The sequence below is a fragment of the Coenobita brevimanus genome, chromosome 23, assembly GCF_032717465.1.
Source record: "Coenobita brevimanus isolate Jiangsu-jjx chromosome 23, ASM3271746v2, whole genome shotgun sequence".
NCBI classification, from domain to species: Eukaryota; Metazoa; Arthropoda; class Malacostraca; order Decapoda; family Coenobitidae; genus Coenobita; species Coenobita brevimanus.
The window spans coordinates 3,567,143-3,585,000 of NC_136976.1; the positions used below are offsets into that span (position 1 = coordinate 3,567,143).

General features: G+C 41.8%; 1 protein-coding gene across 1 annotated transcript in view; it reads right to left on the minus strand.

The window, feature by feature from the left end:
* LOC145392635 (chloride channel protein 2-like) overlaps positions 1-17,858 on the minus strand; it is a 55,458-nt gene that overhangs the window by 24,198 nt on the left and 13,402 nt on the right. Inside the window, exons 3-13 of the mRNA XM_080266960.1 lie at positions 14,368-14,489; positions 13,199-13,413; positions 12,005-12,212; positions 10,740-10,865; positions 6,899-6,983; positions 4,782-4,883; positions 3,629-3,731; positions 3,004-3,150; positions 2,416-2,569; positions 1,671-1,786; positions 440-554 (exon numbers count right to left, since the gene is read on the minus strand). Of these exons, the coding sequence (XP_080123086.1) occupies positions 440-554; positions 1,671-1,786; positions 2,416-2,569; positions 3,004-3,150; positions 3,629-3,731; positions 4,782-4,883; positions 6,899-6,983; positions 10,740-10,865; positions 12,005-12,212; positions 13,199-13,413; positions 14,368-14,489 (1,493 nt within the window). The remainder of the gene's footprint in view (positions 1-439; positions 555-1,670; positions 1,787-2,415; positions 2,570-3,003; positions 3,151-3,628; positions 3,732-4,781; positions 4,884-6,898; positions 6,984-10,739; positions 10,866-12,004; positions 12,213-13,198; positions 13,414-14,367; positions 14,490-17,858) is intronic.

Below are 17,858 nucleotides of genomic sequence, written 5' to 3' on the forward strand. Positions count from 1 at the left end.
AATTTCTATATAACTATCTGTCTCTTCATCCATCCAACTGTCTGGCCTCTCTCTCTCTCTCTCTCAGTATTTAAAGAGTGACCAGTCTTGTTTCCTTGAGTAGAATTATGTGATCAATGCACCTCAACCACTCCTCAGACTTAAGCCCTTAAAATGCCACATCTGACTGGGCTGCCTTGACCCACTAGAACACAAGGCATCCATAGAACCTAAATAGTAAAAAAAATAATACAGTAATAAAAATAATACTAATAATAATAAATAATACTAACAATATTAATAATACTGTAATAATAATAATAATAATAATAATAATAATAATAATAATAATAATAATAACAAATATTGTAATATAATAATAATAAGAATGCAATAATAGTAATAATAACAATAAGAATACAGTAATGTAATAATAAAAATAATAATAATAACAACATACTGGAGGTGGTTGCAATGATGTCTGGCAGGTAGGGTAGTTTCTTAATCCGGATCATGCTGTCGTAGATGGATGGTTGTAGCAGTGATGATATACAGTTGGATATCAGCACACCAATCTGAAATTACAGCGATGTATGAACTGATGCTGTAGTGAGGAGGGGTTGACTGAGATGTCTGAGAGGAAGGATGGGACTGGAGTGTATTGGTGTTGTGATGAGGAAGGGTAGATTGAGATGGTCTGGGAGGAAGGATGGGACTGGAGTATGAGTGCTGGTGCTGTGATGAGGAGGGGTAAATTGAGATGGTCTGGGGATGTGGAGAGGATGAAGGATGACAATTGGGTATGGAAGGTGAGAGGTGTGAATACCAGGGCAGGGTTGTCATAGGCTGACCAAAAAAGACCTGGGACAAGGTTACTGTGTGATTTTAGGGCCAATGGACTGAAAAAAAGAGAGGCTGCCAGAGACTGACCAGCATGGGGAGCTGCCATTAGGTGACCAATGCTAATGCAGGCATGCATGCTGGAGCTTTTAAAAACAAAATGATAAAATTAACACCCATGACTGTGATTCTGCTGTAACTTATTCCAGCATACATTAAACAATTTTACATGGGTGAGTGAAGCATTGGATCCAAAACTTATTCATCAACGCTCATTTCATTTTGTTTTGGGAGGCTTTGTACGCACTGCTATACTTCATTCATTATAACCTTGGTCCAATTTTTCATCCATTTGGTGCTTATTTTACATAGCTCAGTGACAGAAAACGACGGCACTATGGCTTACATCCCTTCCATTGCACTTCTTCATGACTAGCACCACATTCCAGAGTTTACCTACTGTTATAGTTCAGCATTCAAGGTGGAAGGACAGCAGTTTTAGGCCAAGTTAATGTGAACATGGTCTACCAACTACTCACACAGATTGCAAAACTACCACAAGAGACAATATCAATGTCAAATAGGCATATACACATTATATCCCTTTTACTCAAACCACCCTCTCTATATATGAATGTAGCTGTAACAAGAGATCAACACTACAGTATGATGCCAGTCACGAAAAAGTGCTGTGGAGAGGATGTAGAGCTGTAGTACTGTCTTCTGCCACTGAGCTATGCGAAATAAGCTGCAAAAGGACAAAAATCTGAGCCAAGTTAGAGTGAAAAGGGTAAAGTTAGAAGCACCAGGGAGCCTCCTTAACGGACCAAAGTAAAGGCCTCAGCACTAACCATGATGGGGATGACATAGGTAATCTGTCCAGTGAGCTCAAAGACGATGACGGAGATGGAGATGGTGTGGGTGATGGCCGCACAGAATGAGGCAGCGCCCACCATTGCATATGCTCCTGAAATGGCAAAATTAGACCATCGTTAGGAGAGGGTGTGACTGGAAAGTGCAGTAGTAGTAGTAATAGTAACGGAAGTGGCAGCAGTAGTAGTTGCAATAGCAGTAGTAATGTGCTTCTGTGGTACAGCATGCTTATGGTATACACAGAGAATCAACACACCATAACTTGAATGATGAAAACATAGAACTCCAGAAATAAGAAAATTAAGTACAACTATCAACAGAGGAGTAGTAGTAGTAGAGTGGTGCAGTAATTCATTGTTAGGCTACTCTGATTTAACACTGCTTCATTTGTACTGTATTGAATTCTTTTACGGCAGTCTGACAATTTTCTCCTTGGCAATAGTGGGAATCAATGCTCTGGCTGAGGTTGGTTCAGCTGGGGATTTTATTCAGGCAAATGTACAAAAATATAGATCGACTGAGATAAATCCTAGCTGCCAAAAGCCTTAAAAATAATCATAATAAATAAAAAAAAATACCCTCAGCTATTAGTAAACCTAGGAATTTCACTTGGGGTTAAAAATACATGATTCAACCAAGAAAAATCAATGTAAATAAGTTGAATAAAAAAAATAAAAATAAAAAAAGGGGGGGTCATGGTACTGAAAGGATGAAATGACTCGCCTGGAATGATGGGGTGACCAAGAGAGATGCCATGAGGGTAGAGGGAGGCCATGAGTTCGCCAATTTGACGGCCGAAAGCAGCGCCGACCTTGAAGAGTGGAATGAGCATACCAGAGGGGACGGGCAGGGTGGACGCAACGGCTATTTGGAACACCTGGTGGGGAAATGGATGTTTAGATAGATAAACAGACAGATAGATAGATAGATGGATAGATAGACTGATGGGTGGGGTGGAGGCAGCAGCTACTTGGAATACCTCATGGGGAAATGGGTGTTGAGAGAGAGAGAGAGAGAGAGAGAGAGAGAGAAACATATCCCAGCATTACAAAGACACACATACACACACCAAGAGAGAGAGCAAGAGAGGAAAGAACACATCCCAGCATTACAAACACACACACACACACACACACACACACACACACACACACACACTGAGAGAGAGAGAGAGAGGAAAGAACACATCCCAGCATTACACACACACACACACACCACGAGAGAGAGAGAGAGAGAGAAGAACATATCCCAGCATTACAAAGACACACACACACACAACAACAACATTTTACGAAGCACTCCCTCTCTTACCGACACGATCTGAAAGATGAACAGGCTGAGGTGGAAGCTTCCCTGCAGATCGGGGACCCAGTTGCTCAATATGTTCTCCTGGGCGGGGGTCATGATGCCGTCGGGGGAGGTCACTGTCCAGGTCACATTGCTGAACAGGTGCAGGATCTATCGGAGGAGGGGTAGGTCAGGTTAGGTCATGGGAAGTTGGGTTGGGTTGGGTTGGGTTGGGATGGGATGGGATGGGATGGGATGGGACAGGATGGGATGGGATGGGATGAGATGGGGTGGGGTGGGGTGGGGTGGGGTGGGACAGGATGGGAAGGGAAGGGATGGGATGGGACAGGATGGGTTGGGATGGGATGGACTGAGTAGGGTTAAGCTGAGCTGGGTAGGGTACAGCAAGGCTGAGTAGGGTAAAGTAGGGCAGGGTAGGGTAAAGTAGGGCAGGGTAGGGTTGAGTTAGGTCAGGCTGGGTCAAGTAATTGGGTTGGACTGGGTTAGGTAAGGTAAGGTTAGCTTAGGCTAGGTTAAGTTGAAATACTTTACAAAAATAATCCTCAAGTGGTGACATGTGAAAAAGCGTAACAGACAAATAAACCTCAGGAAAGGGCTCTACAAACCATATACAGACAAGTGACCCGACCTGTTTACTGGAGGGCAATGTAGCGGCCATGAACTGCCCTAAACACATGGGGAAGGTCATGATGGAGATGGCGATGGTGACGAAGGTTGGGTACAGCAACCGTCTGTGGGGGAAGAGGGAGAGGAAGACTTTCAATTTATACTTATTAACACCTTCTACTCAATAATGTACTTTTTTATTTTTTATTTTTTTAGAGATTATTTTATTCTGCTGTGAGAAGAGTTTTAGATTTAGAAGGGTTAAAAAGTAATCTACATTATTTTGCACATTACAAGGCATCTCCTGTATATATATACATACATACATATATATATATATATATATATATATATATGTATACACTGTATACATATATACTGTATATATATATATATATATATATATATATATATATACACACACACACACACACACAGAAACAGGAATATTAAATATACATCATCAGACTGAAGGGGCTTAACTGTGCAATGGTCAATGAAGAAGAAGAAGAAGGGTCATAATTTAAATGGTTCGGGAGATCCCATAGCACTTTTTCTTTAGTGATTTATTTTTGCACATTACATTTCAGTATCTTCTTACTACATCCCAGCACATTCCAATATTTTCTTGTTACATCCTAGGGCCCTAACTGTACTGTACTCCTGGGAAAACAGAGGTATGGGGGAAACAACTTGTACTCAACAGGCTGACCAGCCCTATAACTGAGCTACGGTTCTTCCACTTGTAAACTTGAGGAGCTTAGTACTGCACCACCAACTCCTGCTCTCATGAAGGGAGTGGATGACAGAGTGGCTATAAGAAAGAAACTGAGAAACGGAAGGTAAGTTCATAGGAATGAGAGAAAGCAGAACAAAATGAAGAAAATAGCAATAAAGAGATGCAATAAAGTAAATAAAAAAGGGAAGGGATTTTTATAAGAAAAGGAGAAAGCAGTACAAAACGAAGCAAATAACAATAAAGAGCAATATTAAAGTAGCTAAGTAAAGGAAGGAAATTTTATAGGAATGCATGAAAGCACTAGAAAATAAAGCAAATAATAATAATAAAAGGAGATATAATAAAGTAATTATGAATGCGAAGGAAATTTTACAGGAATGGGGGAAATTGGCACAAAATGAAGCAAATAATACGAGGACTATTTTTCAGGCCTTACTTCTTTTGCAGGAATGTTTTAAGAGTCTTGTTGTGCCGCATGAACATAACGTATCGCCGGTGGAGGTAAACAAACAGAGACCCAGCAAAGCCACACAGGATTCTGTAAGGGATAAGGCGTTTTAGTATAACATGAAGATTAAAACACTCTCATCTTGACACCTACATCACTCTCATTTTATTTCTATCTACCTGTCTATCTACTGCCAGACACCTTAATCCTGTAAGGGGTAGCCACAAACAGATCACCTCCACCATGCCCTGCCATCTGCTTTTTGACTGCCCTCCCTTCAACTCCCACACCTCTCTCTTATATACCTCTCCACTCCATTCCTCTGTCTCATCCATGGGCTCCCCTTTCAACACACTCACATACACTCTTCTAGTCAGTCTCTCACTCTCCATCCTCTCCACATGGCCAAACCATCTCAAAGTATTTCTCAATACTTTCAATCACATCCATATCAACACCACAATGCTCCTTTACTTCCTCATTTCTCTCTCTCTCTTGTAACTCCACATGCTCCTCTCAAGTAACTCAGTCAGTCTCCCATTCTCCATTCTCTCCACAATGCCAAACTATCTCAAAATATTTCTCCTGATACTTTCAATTACATCCACATCAACACCACAATGCTCCTTTTCCCTTTACTTCCTCATTTATTTGTCTGTCTGTCTGTCTGTCTCTTTCTCTCTCTCTCTCTTGTAACTCCACATGTTCCGCTCAAGTAAATGATTCCCACTGCTCTCACACTTGACTTGTATCCTTCCAACAAGGTCCAAGCTTCACTTATTTATCACAAGCAATTGGGATGAGATGGAATTAGGAAACTTTTCAACTCACAGATTATACTGCTCACTAAAATCTGTCAAACATCCTCTCTCTCTCTCTCTCTCTAAGTTGAAAGGCAGCAATAAAATATATAAATATCCATGAACTGAAGAGGCTTTAATTCATTCATATAAAGTCTTCTCACCTTTGACACAAAAAAAGAATATAATATTTGTAAGGGGAGGGAAAATCATGTACCCTTGATGATGATGATGATGATGATGATGATGATGATGATGATGATGGGTGATTGATTGACATAATGATGATGATGATGATGATGATGGGTAACTGATTGACATAATGATGATGATGATGATGATAATGATGGATTGATAGTGATGGTTGACTGACTGAATAACTGACTGACTGACTGGCTGATGACGATGACTGACAGATAATAATAATAATAATGATGACGACTAACTGATTGACTGATGATGATGATGATGGTGATGGCAAAAAAAAAACTTTCTATCTATCTACTCAATGAACCTATCTACTTTACTGCATCTACCCACAAGAGAACTATCATGAAAGTGATTGCTAACATTCGCTCACACGTCCAATCACTCATCAAACTTTCAAAATTCTCAATGATGCAACAGACAGATATTAATATCCAAAAATGTCAATAAACTTCTATCAAGCCAAACCCTAATATATCAGTCTATTATCTATCCATTTATCTATCTATGCAGTCTATCAATCTATATATGTATTTTCTCTTCCTTAATGGGGTGGATATTTTTTACCTTTGGCAGCTTATTTTACATACCTCAATGGCAGAATAAGATATTACTGTGGCTCTACATCCTTTCCACAGCACTTCTTCATGACTAGCACCATATTCTGATCTGTTACAACTCAGCATTCAAGATGGAGAGATAGCATTTTGTTTTTTCCCAAGTTAAAGTGAACAGAAAATCACATATATTTTCAAAGTTTAAAGTTTACCCCTCCAACACAGGACAGAAGAAATATCCCTCTGAATTCCAACCCTGCCCTTGCCCAGTACTATCATTCTTTCACCTTAACTTGGCCCAGATTTTCGTCCTTTTGCAGATTATTTCACGTAGCTCAGTGGCAGAATAAGACAATACTGTGCCTCTACATCCTTTCCATAGCACTTCTTCGTGACTAGAGCCATACTGTTGTGTTAATCTATTGTTAAAATTCAGCATTGAAGAAGGAGTGATGGCAGTTTTAGGCCAAGTTAGAGTAAAGATGGTATAATCTATCTAGTTTCTATATATCTAACTCTACATTTAAGAGGAAGTACGTACCCAATACAGAGGAATGGCAACAGCTCCAGTACATCGTAGGGATAGGCGTAGTTGAGATCCACCTTGTAGAGCGGATAGATGGTCTCTGTCCATCACACACAATACTAGGGATTAACACTCAACTACACGAAGGGATGGCGGGGTTCAAACTCATACAGGTTAACTCCAGGGCACTGCGTTTGGGTGTGCTTGAGAGGTCTACCTACCATCTCTTCCTTATTATGTCATTATGCATATTCCTTCTTAATCCCTTCACCACAATGATGCTTATATTTACAGTTCTGAACACCTTGGCCATGCACACGTATTTATTCACCTACCGACAGTAATTAACCCCTTGAATACAATAATATCTATCTACCTGTTCATAGCCAGATGCCATAATCCCATAAGGGGTGGCCTTTTCCCCCTCCGAGTTAGCTGTTTTGTAGGGAGGGGCACTAACCCTCCGCCAACCCACTTGTTGACACGTAGGGAACATACAATAGTGTATTTCCAATTTTTCTCCCTCCCACTAAACAATTTCCCTCTATCAACGGCCTCCTATTGAATCCAAAATTTTCCTTCCAGACCAACCACTATGTAACAACTCCAGCCCACCCCATGGAACAGACTGCAGTTGTGTGAAAGATATATGTGCATGCAGTAGCCTTCGTCTTGGCTTTGAGTGTGTAAATCCAACTGAGTTTCCAGTCTGGCATGCTGAACAAGGAAAACCACTTCAGCGACAGTATCTCCATCAGATGATCGTAAACATCCACCGTGACATTTCCATATGATCTTATTTAACTCTGGGAAAACCTGCCATAAACTCCTCCACTCTTAAAGCTACACAAAATCATTAAGTGAAAGGATTAATATTCTCTTGTACATTATTTTCTGTATATATTATTAATTTTGGTATACTATAATTTGCGCAAATAATTAACAAGAGGTATTATCGTGCCTTATGTGGATACAAGATGGTAAGGGAGAGATGACAGTGACCCACCCCAGCCCACCACACCAGGCCCTGGATTTCATATCAATGGCTGGCATCAAACTACAGACATGGCTCACTTAATGCTGCCTTAGTTACAACTGTATCATAAATTTAATAAGGAAATACTGTAACTCATTTTTGTACTTATAATATACCACAACAATCAGCTAGATGCATGAGTAAAGTGGGAAAACGAGATACAGAAAACTGCCTTCCCCTGAGAACACAAGATCTGAGTCATTTCTCGCTGACTAGTTACAGCGGGGTGGGTGGATGGAGTCAGGTGGGGGTACATGGGGGGTGTGACTCATCAGACAGAAATAACACAGTTCTTGTGTGGCTGATTGAAGGCAGTCTCATTTTCTATCTTCACTTCTACTGTCTATCTATCTATCTATTGCCAGACGCCTCAATCCCGTTTGGGGTGGCCACAAACAAATCGCCTCCAAGTCGCCCTGTCCCCCGCCATTTCACTGCCAAGCTCCCAACTCACACCCCCCTCTCTCATATACCTCTCCACCCCATCCCTCCATCTCATCCTCGGCCTCCCCCTCCCTCTTCCCCCCTCCACCTCACTCACATACACTCTCTTCATCAGTCTTTCACCCTCCATCCTCTCCACATGGCCAAACCACCTCAGTGTGTTCCTCCTAACGCTTCCTATCACATCCACATCCACACCACAACGCTCCTTTATATCCTCATTCATCAGCCTGTCTCTCCATGTGACTCCACAGGCTCCTCTTAAATAACTCATCACCTATAATACATCACCTATAATAATTTCGTTACACAATTTGCATGTAATAACTGCTTTAACAATTTTTCTTTTCAACAGCATAAGTGAGGCTTGTCTGTAACACTGTATCAACAGGTATTGGAGTAATTAAACACTGAAACTACACAGGGAATACTTATGCAGGTACCTTGTAAACCAGGTACCTGATTACCCGGTCTGTTTACCAAAGTACCTTATCAACCAGATACCTGATTATCCCAGTAACTGATACACCAGATACTTGGTTACCCAGACCTTCAATTAACCAGATACCTGAATACCCAGACACCTGATTAAATGTATTCAGTCTCAAATAGATTATCCAGACTGATTAACCTGTCCAATTATCCAGGCACCTGATAACTGAAGGGTAAAAAAAAAATAAAAATAAATAAATAATCTAGTGGGGAAGGGAGACAAGCTCAACAATTAATACAGAGATACAATACACGGTTACAAAAAGGGGGTTACAGTCAGGGAATAACAAGGTACAAAAATACATGCAGGGTATTATGAATTCTAATCACAAACTGCAGACACCCAGCACAGTGTGATGCTAAAGACTGATGCTCTTGATCTGAGGCAGAAACAAGTAGAAACAAAGTATTTTTCTACCTATGGCTTCCTCAACAATCAGCCCAAATCATGTGCATTCCCAAAAGCATCTCTCTTTTTTCTATATCTTTCTTTTTTTTATGCAAGGAAGAAGGAACAAAAGGCTAGAAGTCCACATACAATAATTTATCCCTCCAAGAGAAAAGCAAAATAAAGACAGCCCAATTCAAGATCCGTTCAGCTGCCAGTGTACATTTTAGATATTAAATAAGGATATATTTCAGACTCTTCAGATATATTTTTTTGGAACTAGGAGGATTTACATTATTTTTTCGCCATATCTATTATAATCCTTTCTGTAAGTTAATGTCCAAGGCTGCATCCACACCCAATCCCTGCTGGTGTGGGTGGGTGTTTGGCATCAGGTTAAATCATGGAAGTTCTCATCTGCACCTGCCTGCATCCAGTGGGGCCAATTGTATGCAGTACGGTGATATAAAACTCTGCCCAAACCAACAAGCATTTGGCGTGGATGCGGGCTAAAATTATCTGCTGTCTACTGCCACAATATTTTACACAGCTTGGGAAAACAATGTGTGGCAATGGTCAGGGATTGTAGTCCTTCTGAATGCCAGGAAGTGAGATGTGGCTGCTGCTGCTGCTGTGGTGTGATGGGTTAACATGTCACCTCAGGAAGGCAAAGGTTCAAGTCCCATTAGTGGTTTGAATCTTTTTATATCATTCTTATCAATTATTAAGGCTCCAAAATGCTTGTATGGGTATGTGGTGGCATTGAATTTTTTTGTTCTTGCCAAAGATCTCTGCTTGGCAATGCACAGGTAACTTGAAATAAACTTGGGGTACCTATGCACTGTGCTGGGTGTCAGGTTTGTAACATGTGCTGCCATGTAAAATAAACACACAATTCTACACACATCACGGCAAGCTTCTCCATTTTACAACAGGGTTACGTTTCAAAAGTATAAGGTTCTTTAAAATGTCAACACAAACTATATCTCACTCCTCAAAACTCTAAATCAGGTCACTAGACAATTACGGTTGACAAAATTGATCTCCATGCGACTTCTAAAACACAAATCTCCACAAAACTGAGGGTAAACAAGAAATCCTTACTTACGATTTCTGATGGAGTAAACTTAGACCCAATAATTTTGATTTCTACTAGATGATAAAATAATAACTTCAATGAGAGGCAAAGAGGAGAGAGGAGAGGATAAAAGAAGGGAAGGGAAGGTAATGAAAGGAGGGAAAGAAAGAAGGGATGAGAAGAGAGAAGAAGAAAGGAGAACACATGAGAAGGGAAGGGAAAGGAAAGGAAAGGAAAGGAAGAGAAGGGAAGGGAAGGGAAGGAGAGAGAGAAAAGAAGAGAAGAGAAGGGAGAGGAAAGGAAGGGAAGGGAAGGGAAGGGAAGGGAAGAGAAGGGAAGGGAAGGGAAGGGAAGGGAAAGGGAAAGGGAAAAGAAGAGGAGATAGCTAAGAGTGTAAGATCTGGCAACCACTTCTTACCAGCTTTCATGAACCAGACAGACATCAGTCGGTAGAACATGGCACCAACCACAGCAGCAAAGAACCCCCTCCAGTAATTTCTCACCGCAAAGTAGACCGTTGTTACCTCAATGCTGAAGAGGACACCTGGAATGCAGAAAATTAATTAGGAATGTTGTTGACTGAGAAAGATGAGAGGCATATGTGGGAGGGTGGAACGGGATGGAATGAAGGAAAGTGTTGAGGAGTATATGCAGGAGGGTGGTTTGGGATGGATTGGAGGACTACAGGTGGGTGTGGATAAAGCAGAATATATACAGGACGATCCCAAGAGTATTAAAAATCCATAAAGAAGTAATTTCAAATCTATCTATCTATCTATCTATAGCCCGACGCCCTAATCCCGCAAAGGGTGGCCGCAGACAAAACGCCTCCAAGTCACTCTGTCACCCACCATTTGACTCCCCTCCCCCCAACTCACCCCCCTCTCCCTCATATACCTCTCAACTCCATCCCTCCACCTCATCCTCGGTCTACCCCTCCCTCTCCCTCCCTCCACCTCACCCACATACACCCTCTTAGTCAGTCTTTCACTCTCCATCCTCTCCACATGTCCAAACCACCTCAGTGTATTTCTCCTAATCTTTTCAACCACATCCACATCTACAAGAAATTTCTCCTAAGCTGAAAAATACTGATATTGGGTTGTATGGAAATTGTTTAATGAGTTTGTTTTTTAATTATTGTAACTTTCACAGCTGAAAAAACAAACACCCTTAACCTAATCAGTGGAATGAATGTTCTTCAATACTTTATTCTAGTTATCACCTGGTTGTTTAACAACTGATGAGAAATTCGTCAAAGTGAAAGTTACAATAATTAAAAAACAAACTCATTAAACAATTTCCATACAACCCAATATCAGTATTTTTCAGCTTAGGAGAAATTTCTTGTAGAGAAATACTGACTTCAACTGCACCATTCCATTAAAATTGTATCACAGGCATACTCCTCCTGTGTTAAGTCCTAGTTTGACTTATGGTTCCTAATAAATCAAGTCAGAAATGTTCCCCCCCCCCAGCTCCTCACACATGTTCATCACTTAACCTGTAAAGTACACAATTACCCATCCTAGGAGCCTCCCCAGTGTGCAAATTTGAAGTGCAGGCCAGTCTGGCATAACTTGAGCTGTGACTCACACTCCCTCATAAACAAAGCTGGATTAAAACCGTTTCACATTTACGTTGCTAATAAATGAATTACAAAAAGCACCGTAAGTCTAGTACCTCCAATGGGTGCAGCGTATGACACAGCCACACCCATGGTACAGGCAGCAGCGAGCAGATCTGTAGAGCGTGCGTCATTCTCCACGGTGCCCTTGATGTAGCGTAGTGTTTTGGTCAACATGGTGGCTACTATACTGGCCATGTGCATCACTGGTCCTTCCTTACCCAGTGGCAGGCCGGACCCTAATACTGCTGCCAAGCTTACCATCTGTCAACATTAAGTAACAAGAAATACTCCTTTAAAACTTGTATAAAGCAAAAAGAAAACTAAAGGGTTATAGCAAGAACAAACTGTTTCTGCCCAATAGAGTAAAACAAGAGGTAAATAACATCACACATTCTGAGAAGCCTAGGCACAACAATGCATTCAAAAGATCACAGGGGACCAACACATCAAGACAACGGTTTCAGAGCTGGCCAGTTCTGTACCACTTTTCTGGCTGGGTACAGAGAGATTTGGTTACTTCAAGACATAAATACCACGGTCTGCAATCTGGTGGGCTTAAGGTTCTGTCTTAGCACCTCCTCCTCAATGACTAAGTGTTTATCTCATGTACTACAACATTCCTTAGTATGCTTTACAGTACATCCTTTCAATGTGTGCATAACCTGCATGAAAAACACGTATGAGAATATCAACAAGCCGTCATGTGGTACACATATCTGTTTACTTCTTTTCCTATCCCTCTCATGCTGGTGTTGGTGAAGGATGCCTCCATGTGGTGGTGCCAATATAACTGGCTGGCTCCACTGCCCAGTTACAAAAGCATTCCCCAAATCCCTCCTTATCCCCAAAAGGATTATGGGCTGCAGGAGAAGGGTTCAACTTGCAGTCCTTTGGGTTCATGTTCAGATGAGCCTTGAGCCACAACAACCAGTTCTTCCCATTTACATACTTCAGTTTTCTGCACTGTATTTAACATGAATCAGCCCAAAAAGAGTTCAATAACGAAAAAGGATATCACAATGAATGAGTTAACTGCCATACACACCCTGGTCGGCAGGGTCCTCCACAAGAAATACTTTTTTAAAATCACCCCTTTCAGAAATTATGGAAAAAAAAACAAAAATCTAAACTAGCTGCCTTCCCTGGTGTACACTGATATGCAAACCACAGTGGAGGGAAAATGTGGCAAAAGTCATACCAAAATCATACATGCATCATCGGATTAAAAGACTTCACTGCCTCCATACCTTCGCCAAGAGGGTCTTCCACGTCAGGTACTCTTTCAAGACCACCCCCCTCAGGATGGTCTTCATCTCCGGAATGCCCGAGCCCGCAGCAGACGGCGCCATCCACTGACAGAAGGCCGCTGAGAAGATGACCAGTAGCGTCGGAATCACCACCCAGGAGAACAGCTGCAGCCCCCAGTGGAACTCCCCAAGGTACTCGTGTAGGTATATACGGCCTGTGCAGAGTTGGTTGGGTTAGGGTTGGGTTGGGTTGGGTTGGGTAGGGTAGGGTGGGGTAGGGTAGGGTAGGGTTGGGTAGGGTAGGGTTGGGTTGGGTTGGGTTGGGTTGGGTAGGGTTGGGTTGGGTTGGGTTGGGTAGGGTAGGGTAGGGTTGGGTAGGGTTGGGTAGGGTAGGGTTGGGTAGGGTAGGGTTGGGTAGGGTAAGGTAGGGTAGGGTAGAGTAGGGTAGGGTTGGGTTGGGTTGGGTAGGGTAGGGTTGCATTGGGTTGGGTAGGGTTGGGTTGGGTTGGGTTGGGTTGGGTAGGGTAGGGTAGGGTAGGGTAGGGTAGGGTAGGGTAGGGTAGGGTAGGATAGGGAAGGGATGGGTAGCGCAGGGTAGCATACGGTAGGGTAGGGTGAGGCTGGCCTAGGCTGGGCTGGGTTGGGTTGGGTTGGGTAGGATTGGGTGGGGTTCAGTCAGGTCAGGATCGGACAGGTCAGGTAGGGTTGGCTTGGGATGGTTCAGCTTGGATCGAGTCAGTTTGATTAGGTTGTGTTTGACTGGCTGAGTGTTTAACAACGTAAGCTTTAAATAGCTAAAAATACTATATACAATGAGTCTGGTAGTAAACTAATTTAAGAATGCTGTCTTAAAATCACAGACAGGTCAGCTTTGGAGTACCCTGCATAGCATTTTTTTTTTTAAGTTCATCTTATTTTTCCCCTGCTAAGGACTTCATTATAGATTATTGCAGGCAGCCTCACTGTCTGCAACTCTGATCCCATCTTATAATTATAAGAAAGTAATAATAACTGATATTATTATTATTATTATTATTATAAAAATAACAACTAGTAGTAGTAGTAGTAGTAGTAGTGGTGGTGGTGGTAATAGTAGTAGCAGCAGTAGTGGTAGACTGGTAGTAGTAGTAGTAGTAATAGTAGTAGTAGTAGTAATGACAACAGCTTACCTCCAAAGCAGATAACAACAATATGATCTATGAGGTACGAAATGGTGGCCATGACTGTGCCCAGAATGAAGAGAAACACCCAGTCCTCCCCCAGTCTGGCGAACGTGTGGTCCCATATCGGTCTGTGTGAGGAAGAAGATTATTAGTGCGAAAATATAAACATCCAAAAATAAATCGCTAAGGAAGAGGTGCCAGGGAGCCTCCTCAACCTACGAGAATACGCGCCATAAATTCAAATGAAACGTTTAACGGTAAAAAATAATAAAATAAATACGTCCACAATAAAAATAAATAAATAAATAAATGTGTGTATCCTTCACGTCCTCTCACCCTTTTTGAAATCCTACACTGACCATGAAAAATAATACACCGCGTTTTATCCATATTCTTTCTCGCGTTTTCGTTTCCTCTCTCCTTCCACCCCATGACGTCACTTCCGCTTTCGTACTTTTTCCTGACGATTTTCTTCAGCTTAGGAAAACTCTCTCTCTCTCTCTCCCTGCTATATATCTGGTCCGAAAATTGCTATATCGCCCAGAAATTGCTATATCTGGTCCGAGAATTCCACGATCTCAAAAGAAACGTCTGGAAAGAAAATAATAATAATAATAATAATAATAAATTTTCCGTACGATATACCAGCATTTCAGTAGGATAATAATAATAATAATAATAATAGTTTTCCCTAAGATATACCAATTTTCCGTAAGATAAAAACAAAACTAAAAATACAATAATAATAATAATAATAACAATAATAATAAGAGGCCAATAATAATAATAATAACACCAATTCACCACCACCATCACTTTTCGGTAAGGTCTGATTCGGATCTTTTTGGAGAATTGGAGGGGAAAATGCATTCGGCGAATTTGTGCGCGTGAGAGAGAGAGAGAGAGAGAGAGAGAGAGAGAGAGAGAATGGCGCCAGTTTGCTTTTATTCAGGAAAAAAACAAAGGAAAAGAACAAACTACACACACACACACACACACACACACACACACACACAGGAATAAAAGAAAACGGGTGCTGGCTGTGAAGCGGGGTAACTGATGAAATTTGCTGGTATTGATTCTGGGGCTTTACCAAGTGTCTGCCTTACCCTGCCTCTCCTTGCCTTACCCTGCCTCTCCTTGCCTAACCCTGCCTTCCCTTGCCTAACCCTGCCTCCCCTTGCCTAACCCTGCCTCCCCTTGCCTAACCCTGCCTCTCCTTGCCTTACCCTGCCCCCCCTCCTCACCTTTCCTAACTGTGCCTCTCCTTGCCTTACCCTCTCTTACTCTGCCTCTCCTTGTCTTATCCTCTCTCTTTCTCCCTGCCTTACCCTGCTTCTCCCTGCCTCACACTCTCCCTGCCTTACCCTTCTTTTCCATGCCTCTCCCTGCCTTACCCTCTCTCTCCCTGCCTTACTCTTCCTCTCTTTGCCTTATCCTGCTTCCTTGCCTTAGCTACCCTGCCTCTCCTTGTCTTGCCCTGCTTTACTCTGCCTCTCCCTGCCTTACTCTCCACCCTAATCTACTTACCCTACCCTTATCTACCTTACCTTACCCTACCCTACCCCCCTCTCTCTCTCTTACCCTACACAAACCATATCAATTCCTCTGAATACACACATTGCAGCTCGTTCCCTAGGTCCTTGCCATCCTCCTACGCGCCAAACACCTTCACATGTCACCAAATGTGCACTAACACCCACCGTCCATACTGAATAATACCACTCTCATCCCTGACTGGTGTGGTGGTATTAGAGGGGGTGTAGTTACGACGTTACTGGTGTAGTGGTATATCAGTAAATTCTATCTATTGCCAGACGCATTAATCCCGTAAGGGGTGGCCACAAACAAATCGCCTCCATGTCATCCCGTCCCCCCCATTCCAATACACGAATTTCTTTTTTCTTTCATCTAGTGTGGGTTTGATCTCGCGTCCTTTCAAGCAGCAGACCAGTACCCTAACCACCACCACCTACATGGCCCTCTTAATTTCCTGGCTCTCCTTATCATTCTTCCTCCTTCCCTCCTCTCTCTCTCTCTCTCTCTCTCTCTCTCTCTCTCTCTCTCTCTCTCTCTATGTATGTATGTATGTATTTCCTATATTACTGTTATCTCTCTCTCTCTCTCTCTCTCTCTCTCTCTCTCACACACACACACACACACACACACACACACACTAATTACAAAGCCGCCTGTAATTACCTCAACTGAAGCTACTTAAGTACTTGATAAGTAAGTGACATGAATACGTTTATTGTGGTCCTTGGAAAACGTAAAAAAATAAAAATAAAAGTAAGGGCTAAATTATAAAGTAACGTGTGTGTGTGTGTGTGTGTGTGTGTGTGTGTGTGTGTGTGTGTGTGTGTGTGTGTGTGTGTGTGTGTGTGTGTGTGTGTGTGTGTGTGTGTTCATTTCCTTCACGAAAATGGTACTAGACATCAACCTAATTCTTCCTGCCTTAGTCCAGGGAGTGTTCAGAAAAATACCCCCCAGCTTTTGTCGATCGCGCACGACGCGATGGCGCGAAATGACTAGAAATTGTGACTTAAGAAAATATGCGAAAATCATTTATTCGAATTTTGGGTCAACTCTGGTCACTTTGGGGGTTTGTAACGGTATGGAGACTTCTCAATGAGCAGCATGACGACAGTGTAGTAGTAGTTGTAGTAGTAGTAGTAGCAGCAGTAGTAGCAGTAATAATAATAATAATAATAATAATAATAATAATGACCATCATCATCATCATCATCATTACCACCATCATCTAATCCTGGGTTGTCCCATGAGGAGTAATAATAATAATAATAATAATATAACAATAACCAGGCAGCTCCACCGGCAGGACATATCAGTGCCACCACGTGAAGGCGCCCCTCTCCACCGGCCCGGGGGGGGGGGTACTGCTTTTATTGATGCGCGTGACCTTGACCTGGGTTCGACTCTGTGGCTTGGGACGCTTCTTAACACCTCTTCCTTAGCGATTCAGTCTGCATAGTTAACATTCTTCTATACTAAATAACGTCATTCATTAATAATAATAATAATAATAATAACAATAATAATAATAGTAGTAGTAGTAGTAGTAGTAGTAATAAACAATAATAATAATAATAATAATAATAAAATAAATGGCCTCAAGTTTCCCTTCGCTTCCCTAACACCTCATTCATGGCGACTAATCTCCCTGTTACAACGTGGCCTTTGGTTCCTTCTTCCTTATAAAAAAAAAAAAAATGTCTTCCTGTTGGCCACCTGCAGTCTTTCGATTTTTAAAAAGATATAAATTGAAACACAACAGAATTTCATGGAGATGCAAAATAAGTCGCCTAGGAACAGTTGCTGCGTCTACCAAGCTATGCAGAGTACAGTACCTGCATCCCTCTGTTGCAGTCATCATACTATCTACACCATCATTATCTATCTATCTATCTATCTATATCTATCTAACAAGTTCTCTCGCGTACCTTTACTACTGCTATTTCTACAACAACAATTAC